Source organism: Galeopterus variegatus, unplaced genomic scaffold, assembly GCF_000696425.1.
Source record: "Galeopterus variegatus unplaced genomic scaffold, G_variegatus-3.0.2 Scaffold5659, whole genome shotgun sequence".
Classification (NCBI taxonomy): Eukaryota; Metazoa; Chordata; class Mammalia; order Dermoptera; family Cynocephalidae; genus Galeopterus; species Galeopterus variegatus.
In genome coordinates, this window is record NW_007731770.1 from 85151 (window position 1) to 94731 (window position 9581).

Here is a 9581-nt window from a genome sequence, read left to right on the forward strand (position 1 = left end):
ATTTTTATGAAACCAAGAGGCCAAATGAGTTTGGATAGTAACACAAACTTCTACCACAAATGCTGCGTTTAGAAAATCAGAAGGTCAGAAGGACCCACCCAGTCAGGACTTTTTAACAAATCTCTTTGCAATAGGTATTCAGAAATTTCAAGTGTTTGCTTGTCTTTATAGTGGCCATGTTAGGAAAATGACATGAGAAGGAAGTGGAGACACAGGTTACAGATCACCACAGCATTGAAGTATCTCCACCATCAGTGCTAGAATCACCTCCATGAAAGCAGTCTTCTCTTAGAACTAAATTAACTGATGCACTTGAAACACCTCTAGTGGACAATAATAACAATCACGAGGCTCACTTACAATATGAACCAAATACACAGATATATACATATAAAATATACTCACAAAATAGAAATGCACATACACACAGAACAGCAAATAGTCACCAATAAATTCAGCCAGAAGGAATCTTTGCCTTATACTTGAGAGACTTCGGAGAATGCTTTAAAATTTTCTAACCGGAAGAATTAATAAACTCTGAGTGTCTGTAAGCCCAAGAAGTTCCCTAAACTCAGACTTTTTTAGAAAATAGCTTCGTTATTTAAATAGCCTCTAAATTCTTGGCAATGCAAATGGGAAGAGTCTCAAAATTGTTATCTAGATCATTTAATTAATAGTAAATTGAACCCCTTACAACAAAAATATTGCCTGACTTTTTTCTGTCTCAGTCATAGATATTCTAATCCATAGAAAAAACACAGATCTAAGCAAATAAAAGAATATCTAGTATTGTTGAACAAGAAATGTCTCTTTGCTCTTCCCATAGGAGCACTAGTCCTTTGTTTTCCATGTTTCTGGAGGAGAGAATTACATATGAATCTTTCAGAAAAGATATTGTCCTTAAGGTTTCTTCGAACCTCTGAACCCCATGAAAATATGTCCAGCATGAAAAGGTTGTACTTACGGTCATTGCACTGGTTTCCAGAATAAGAGGTCATAGAACAGTCACAGGTAAAGCCTTCCCACTGCTGCATGCAGACTCCCTGGTTGGCACATGAATCTTCCTGGCAGGTAGTACTGGGTCCTAATAATGCATAAGAAGAGATGGAAGGAAGAAAAAAAGAGAGAGAGAAGAAATATTAAAAATTAATGAAATTCAAAGAAGTCACCTGTATTTACCATTCTCATGCTCCCAAACACTCAAAGACACAATCACCAAAAATGGCAACTCAATCTCATGCAACAAGAATTCATTCAGCATATAAAAAAGATGACAGAAATACAGACTTAGCCACAAAATATCAACAGTTACACACAAAAGGGAGAGGGCTGAACACACTGTTCTCCTTTAGACAGACTTTGGAAAAGAGCTTTGTTTCTATTATTCAACTAGAAAGATATCTCATTTGGAACATGAGCTTTCTTAATGTATAATGCTAAAGCAGAAAAAAAAATGCATTCCCATGATTCTTGTCAGGCACAATATTTTATCCTAAAATCCAAATTCCCTAAGTCTACCTCATGACATTAAAAAGACATTTGATGTTGATGATAATGATGGTGAGGAGGAGGAGGAAGTGAAGGGAAAGGAGGTGGAGGATATAGCGACCAACCTGTATTGGTGTATTGTAGGTGATGAGCACTGGGTACTATGCAATTTATCCATATCATCTCAATAAGCTCTCACGAAACTCTAAGAGGTAAGTAATTATGATTATTTCCATTTTACATATTTAAAAATCTGAGCTCAGAGAGGTAAAATAATCTATCCAAGGTAAAATAATTTTTAAAAATAATTTTTTTTTCCTTTTTGTCTTTTTTCGTGACCGGCAACGGATCGCAACCCTCAGTGTCGCGCCTGTACTGGACCGGGACTGGCAACGGGATCGCAACCTTCGGTGCTGCACCCGCACCTCGCTCAGCCAGTGAGTGGCCAGTCTGTATGTGGGATCCGAACCCTCGGCGGGAGCACCGCTGAACTTCCCAAGCGGCGCACTGTAGCAGTGCGCCACCGGGCCGGCCCTAAAAATAATTTTTTACCAAGGTAAATTTGGTAATTAGAGGATGCTGATGTCCAACTAAGACAGAGTAACATTGAGACTCATGTTCTTAATGACACCAGTGGTTCTCAAAGTGTAATCCTAGTCCTCAGACAAGAAGCACCTGTGAATTTGTTAGAAATGCAAATGCTTGGGCTCCACTCCAGACCTACTGAATTAGAAACATTGGTGAGCAGGCAGAAATCTGTCTTCACAAGCTTCCAGGAAATTCTGATGCAGCTTAAAGTTTGAGAACCATTGCCATTGCACTACACACGCTGCTGCTGTAGGTACGAGTATTTTAGAAGTGTGTTTTCTTAAGTGGACTGTGCATATACCAGAGTATGAAAAAGAAAATTATTTGAGGTATACGAAGAAAATATTAGAAATTATGTTCCTTTTTCATTTCATTATTTATTGTTTCTATTTTGCATATCTTTCATATATTAATAATATATAAGTATAATGATACATGTATATAACATAAATAAAATACCTATTTTAAAAGCATTCTAAAAATCTTTTACTGATATGAGTGGGCAACCAAAAAAGTTTGATGATTTCTGTACTACAGGATGCCATTAAAATCTTTCTTTAGGTCATCCTGGTGCTTCTCTTTAATTATTCACTCTTTTTCTACTGCTATTTTCTGCCTTAACATTGATATTTAAGATAAACTTATACCTTTGGAATTACATGAGCTAACAGGAAATATCTTAATATTCAGAACGACTGTGAATTTCCTGAGAGCCTCAGCAAAAAAAGGTTAGCCCTTTGACTCCTCAAATGCATTAGTCAGGAATTAATGCATAAAAGCATGTGACAGAGTAAAAAATATAAGCATTGCAATGCTGCATGTTTCAGAAATTACAAGTTAAGCCTCCCACAGGCACAAAATATTGAAATGTAGGTATGCAGGGGTCCTAAGGATACATGTTCAAAAGAGATGCACGACTAAAAAGTGTTCATCTTCTGGGCGGCAAGGCAGTTTGTATTTATTCATGAAGGGTGGAAGCAATACAGGCCATCACTCAAAAGATAAAGCTATTAGGATATGACATAAGAAAGTTCAAGACAATTACTAACACTGGGGGAATAGCACTGCTGCTGGGTTTCTGCAGTTCCTATTTGCCATGTGGTTCCCTCATGTAGAGATGAAAGGAGGTGCATGGTCATGTTCTCAGTGGGTCTTAAACTTGAGCATTGTGTCCTACAAGTTTCATTAACAATGGAAAATCAGGACAGCTTCTTTCAAAGGATGAAAGCTTCTGAGAAGTCCACAGGGCTCCTGACCAAACAGCTCTCACCAGACAATGGGCTAGTAATTTAATTGTACTCAAGAATCAAAAACACATGGAAGGCTTTCCCTTGAAAGGCAGCAGAACAGCAAAAACTTTGGGAAAACACAGTAATTCTCTGCATGTTGACTGAATTTGAAGACAAAGGCTTTTCCATGCTTTCCCCCTCTGGTCTAACTGCCAAATTTTAACCATTTCCTAAGGACCAGCCCAAATGTTTCCCCCAGATAAAAACAATCCCAGTGCCTTGAAACAATTATGCTCTCTCTTCTTAGTGGCCATAGCACTTATTATCTGCATCATTAATTTTTGCACGTGAAAATATTCAGTTGCACTGTCCTCTGCTTCTATAATCCTCTAATTGTTTCATGGTTTTACAATTTATCATCAAAAGATTGAATGCTGCTTGCTGTTTGAAATCATGCAGTATGCTTTGGCTATGTCCTTGCTGCACTAAGTCTACTGTGCAGGTGCAGAAAAAGTGTTTGAGTCAATGTTGAACTGATCTGAATTCTGGCCACCTCTGACTTGCCTTTGTCTCATAATTCCAAAACATGAGTATGGGAGCACATCTGTTCTCTGCAAAGTGAGCAGAAATGGGTCTTTCCCGTTTGTCAAAGGTTAGTCAGGGATTGAATACAGAGAGTTACAGGTTATTTCCAATTCCAGTGAATGTGCTTCACGTGCATTAAGGAGTAAACACTATGTAGAACTGGATAATCCTGGAAGACTGACTATATTGTAACCATCCAAGAATAAGAACATTTTCAAGTGAGAACCTTCAATGACTTCCCATCAATCCGGGACTAAACTTGTACCTCCTTTCAAGGTTGAGATCATAGGGCTGCTTCCTTCTCCAGCCTCATTTCCTGCTACTTGCCCCTAGCTCACAATGCTCCAGCCATCCCTTCCTCCTTTCAGTTCCTCTGTAATACAATGATGCTCAAGAGTGTTGCCCCTAAACCAGCAGCATCTGCACCCCCTGGGATCTTGAGAGAAAAGCACATTTTCAGGCCTCACCCAGACATACTGCCTGGGGTTGGGGTTCAGGAATTTGAGTTGTCACAGGCCCTCCAGGTGGTTCTGACACCTGTTCACTTTCCAGGACCACTGCCCTGACACCACAAGCTCACCTCTCTGCTCTTGCTGGGCCTCTGGCCTGAAATATCCTCCCTCCAGACTTCCAAATGACTGGTCCATTCTCAATCTTCAAGTTTCAGCTCAGAATGAGCTTTCTCCGAATTATCCGACTTAAGGATGCTCCCACCAGCATCGCATTCACTCATCATCATGTATTTCTGTTTATTTAGCTCGTTACATTTACACGGCCCGTCATTAAATTGTTTATGTTCTTTTCAATTGAAAAATAATAATTGTATATATTTATGGTATACAATGTATGCTGTGATATATGTTTACAATGTGGAATAATTAAATCTAGCTAATTAACAAGTACATCATCTCACATATTTATTTTTTGTGGCAAAAACATTTAAAGTCTACCCTTCAAGTGATTTCGAGATATACAATGCATTATTATTTATTATAACCATTCTGTGTAGTAGATTAAGAAAGCTCATTCCTCTTGCCGAAATGAAACTTTGTACCCTTTGATGAACATTCTCTCTTTCCCCATCCACCCCCTCTCCCCCAGCCTCTAGTAACCATCAGTCTATTGTCTACTTCCATCAGTTCAGCTTTTTTAGATTACACACGTAAGTCAGATAATGTGGTTCTGGTCTTTCTGTGCCTGGCTTATTTTACTTAGCATAAAGTCCTCTAGATTCATCTATGTTGTCACATATATAAGGATTTCCCCCTTTTTAAAGGCTGAATAGTATTCTATCGTGTATACATACCACATTTTCTTTATCCATTTATCTGATGATGGACACCTAGGTTGCACCCATACCTTAGCTACCGTGAATGATGCTGCAATGAACATAGAGTGCAGCTCTCTCTCCAGCATACTGATTTCAATTCCTTTGGATATGTACTCAGAAATGGGATTGCTGGATCACATGGTAATTCTATGTTTAGTTTTTTGAGGAACCTCCACACTGTTTTCTGTAATGGCTACATTAATTTACATGTCCCTCAACAGTGTGTAAGTTTTCCCTTTTCTCTACACCTTTGCCAACACATTATCTTTCATCGTTTTAATAACAGCCATTCTAACAGGTGTAAGGGGTATCTCATTGCAATTTTAATTTGCATTTCTCAGATGATTAGTGGTGATGAGCTTTTTTTCACATACCTATTGGCCATTTCTATGTCTTCCTTTGAGAATTGTCTATTCAGGTCTTTTGCCCAATTTTTTGATTGGATTATTTGTTTTCTTTTGTAAACAATTTTTGAGTTGTTTGAGTTTCTCATGTATTTTGCATATTAGCCACTTATCAGATATACAGTTTGCAAATATTTTCTCCCAATTGTGGGTTGTCTCTTCACTGTATTAATTGTCTCCTTTGCTGTGCAGAAGCTTTGTGGTTTAATTCAATCCCATTTGTTTACTTTTGATTTTGTTGCTTGTGCAACAGGCATTTCTGAGGGCTCAGAAAACATTATTGAATAAATAAAAGAATTAAAGAACAAAAGAAATAAAGTCATTCTTTTAGGACTTAAAGCCAAACAGTTTTCCTAACTTAACAATTTACCCTTAGAATTTACCAATATCAGTTTACGTAAGCAATCTTTTACTTGGAACAAAGCGTTTTGTAGGACGGGGTGAGGTGGTGGTATCTAACTGACAAAGTTTTCTCCTCTATTAGGCACATCGAATCTCACCAGAGTTTAGACTTTGTTGAGACAAAAACTCCTTTGTGTCCCCACTGCCCAGTCACAGTATGTTATAACTGTGTATTGAATGAATGAGAGTTTAGGGCTAGACTCTAGAGTACTTTCTATACGATAATGTAATAAGCTCCTATTGATTACTTTAACCTGTTAAGTTTATCATACGTCTCTTCCTGAACAGAGGAATACGCTATGAATACATTATGCCAATGTATTCAATGTTTGTACTTCACATAGATAGCAGTGTCTTTAAAAAAAAAAAAAAAGGAAATCTGAGAAATATTCTCTGCGGGGAAAAAAAGAAAAGCTTCAATGATGCTTCTCTCTGCATATCTACTAATATAAAACAATCTCGTACAAATCAAAAAGAAGATACAACAACAGATATGACTTACCTAGCATCTATTATGTGCCAGACATTGTACTAAGTGCTTTTAAGATATTAATTTAATTAATCTTCATAAACACACAATGAAGCAATTATAATTAAAAGTATTAAAGAATCAGAAAAACAAGAATGATTTTTTCGATGGAAGACACCCAGAATTTCAAAATTAAATAAATTTTTAACTGTTAATTAAATCAGAAGAGAAGGACCACAGAAAAGAAAATTGAGGCACAGAAAACTTGGATAACTTTGACCAAGATACCACAGGTAGCAAGTAGAAGGGTAAGGTCTCAAACCCAAGTTTGTTAATTCCACAGCCCACCCACTTACATTTTTGTGAATGTGATAAGCCAGAGGGCTGGAAGGGTGTGACGCCACTGGATTAACAAGAGCAACTTAAATGAGGTATTTCTAACCTACAGCCATAGAAAGATGACATTTTAATGTAGGGATTTGGTTTTTCTACAAGGAAAACTTTCAAATGCCATTTCAATTCAAAATTCTTTTTTTTTTTTTTTTTTTGTCTTTTGTCTTTTTCCATGTCTGGCAACGGATCGCAACCCTCAGTGTTGCCCCCGTACCGGACCGGGGACCGGCAACGGGATTGCAACCCTCGGTGTTGCTCCCGCACCTCGCTCAGCCAGTGAGCGGGAACCGGTCTGTATGTGGGATCCAAACCCTTGGGCGGGAGCACCGCTGCGCTTCCCAAGCGGCGCACTTATCCAGTGCGCCACCGGGCCGGCCCTCAAAATTCTAATACAAGTAAACAAGACCTAGCTTTGTCCAATTATGTGAATACAAATCTGTACCAAATGTGTGTTTATGAGTATAACAGACATTTTTAAGGACTTAATAATAATATTTTTCTAAAGCACTATTCCAAATCAATGTCAAAGTCCATATAGTCTATGATAACACAAAACTCTGTAATTATATATTTACAGTCTTTTTTATCATTACTATTATTAACAGCTTCAAACTGTACTAGGGACCTAGGAAATCCCTGTATGGGAAGGACACTCATTACTTTTGCATTTCATATGTGATCGATTCTCACTAAAATAGACACAGATCCTTTTGAGAAAAGATAGTGACTTTTCTTTGTATAGTGGAGAAAGTGACATGCCAAGAGAAGTACGCCTGAAAAGACCAAGTAAGTTGTCACTGATGTTGGTACTTTTCATTTCTAATTCCCAGCTCTGTTTTTAGTCCACTGGAAAACATTGAATTGTGTCTCATTTCCTTATACATATATTTTTCAGATGATAATTCTGATGGCTGCCACAGATTTCCCATCATTTTTCTTGAATTCTGGATTATGTGTCTCTTTAAGAACCATCACATACTCATTCCAAGCCTGTTGCTGCGCAAATCCACATTTGTGGCACATGCCAACGGATCATGTTCTGGAAAATCAATAGTGGATAGATTTTTTATTATTATTTGTGGGTCCTTGAAATAGAAATGCTGCCTAAAGCCCAGGAAACTAGTACTGGGGTGGATGCTTCCTCTGTTACTGCCTAAGTAAGACTTGAAGCTATGCCTCAAACATCCCAATCCAAAATAAGTAAATATTGCTAAAACAGCACCAGATGGTTCTGGCCAGACCAGGAGTGGGTGGGGGAGTGAAGGTGTGTGATGGGAGAGGTAGGAGTGACAGGCCTGGAGGCCACATCAAATTTGGGTTCTCAATGTCTAAAGGGCTAAGGCTAGAAGCCCAGTAGTAGACAATAGGTGGGTCTGATTTACCAGTATTCATCAACCTTAATCATATGGGTGAAGTGCTTCTCAGAGAGCTTAGACTCTCTGAGTATAACCTGATTGTAAAGTCATTATAGGAGAACTATGTGCCAACCAAAGGGTTTGCTTGCCCCAGACAAAGCACAGCTGCCATGGGAAGGAGGCTTGTGAGAGTTGCCATGAACTGTCTAAAGAGATCTTTCACCTTCAACTTAATTTTTCACTCCTGATAAGTGCCTAAACCTTTCTACTTTTACAGTTTTTAAATTTACACTATTTCATAGAGGAAAAAATGAGAGAACAAAAATTTGGTGGGAAAGAGAAAAAATAAAGTATATATAGAGAAAGATGAATATACATAGATATACATAGATATGTGCATATGTGTATATATATGTATGTACGACTCATGAAAAAATTTATAAAACCCTACAGAAAAATTCTTTAAAAATGGGATTCAGACTCTTACCAGATTCCTGAGCAATCAGTCTCTACTGCTAAAATATAAGCATTGAAGAGTTGAGAAGCTTCAGGAAGGGTGTGACAGTTAATTTTATGTGTTAATTAGACTGGGCTAAGGGATGCCTAGATATCTCATCATTAAATACAATAATAATAATAAAACATTATTTCTGGGTGTGTCTGTGAGGATATTTCCAAAAGACATTAGCATTTAAATTGGTAAACTGAGTAAAGCAGATGGCTATTCCCAATGGGGGTGGGCATCATTTAATCCTTTGAGGTCTCAAATAAAATCAAAATACAGAGGAATGTGAAATTCACTCTCTCTACTTGAGCTGAGACAACCACCTTCCCCTGTCCTCAGACGTTGGACATTAGTGCTCCTGGTTCTTGTGTTTTTGGACTCAGACCGCCAGTTACACCACCATGCTTCCCCTTTCCTGGCTTCCCTTGCCCCATTCTAAGGTCTTCAGACTTGCTCTGAATTATACCAGTGGGTTTCATGGTTTTCCAATCTGCTTACAGCAGATCATGGAACTTTTCAGCCTCCATAACCATGTGAGCTAATTCTTTTTTTTTTTTCTCAGTTTCCTCATTTTATTTATTTATTTTTTTTTATTTTTATTTTGTCAATATACAATGTATATGATTATTATGGCCCATCACCGACACCTCCCGCCCTCCTCCCTCTCTCCCCTCCCCCCCAAGAATGTCCTTTCCGTTTGTTTGTTGTAACAACTACAAAAAAAGTATAGTTGTTATATCTTCTTCCCCACCCCACCCCCCCCCGGGGTTTTTTTTTTTTTTTTTTTTTTTTTTTTTTTTTTTTTTTTTTTTTTTTTTTTTTTTTTTTTTTTT

At 37.8% G+C, this 9581-nt stretch overlaps 1 protein-coding gene across 1 annotated transcript in view; it reads right to left on the bottom strand.

Annotated features, from left to right (window-relative positions):
- Positions 1-831: 831 nt before the first annotated feature.
- The window catches only part of LOC103605215 (neurexin-3-like), a 32595-nt gene continuing 23845 nt past the window's right edge, over positions 832-9581 (bottom strand). The window contains exons 6-7 of the mRNA XM_008589800.1: positions 965-1084; positions 832-854 (exon numbers count right to left, since the gene is read on the bottom strand). Of these exons, the coding sequence (XP_008588022.1) occupies positions 832-854; positions 965-1084 (143 nt within the window). The remainder of the gene's footprint in view (positions 855-964; positions 1085-9581) is intronic.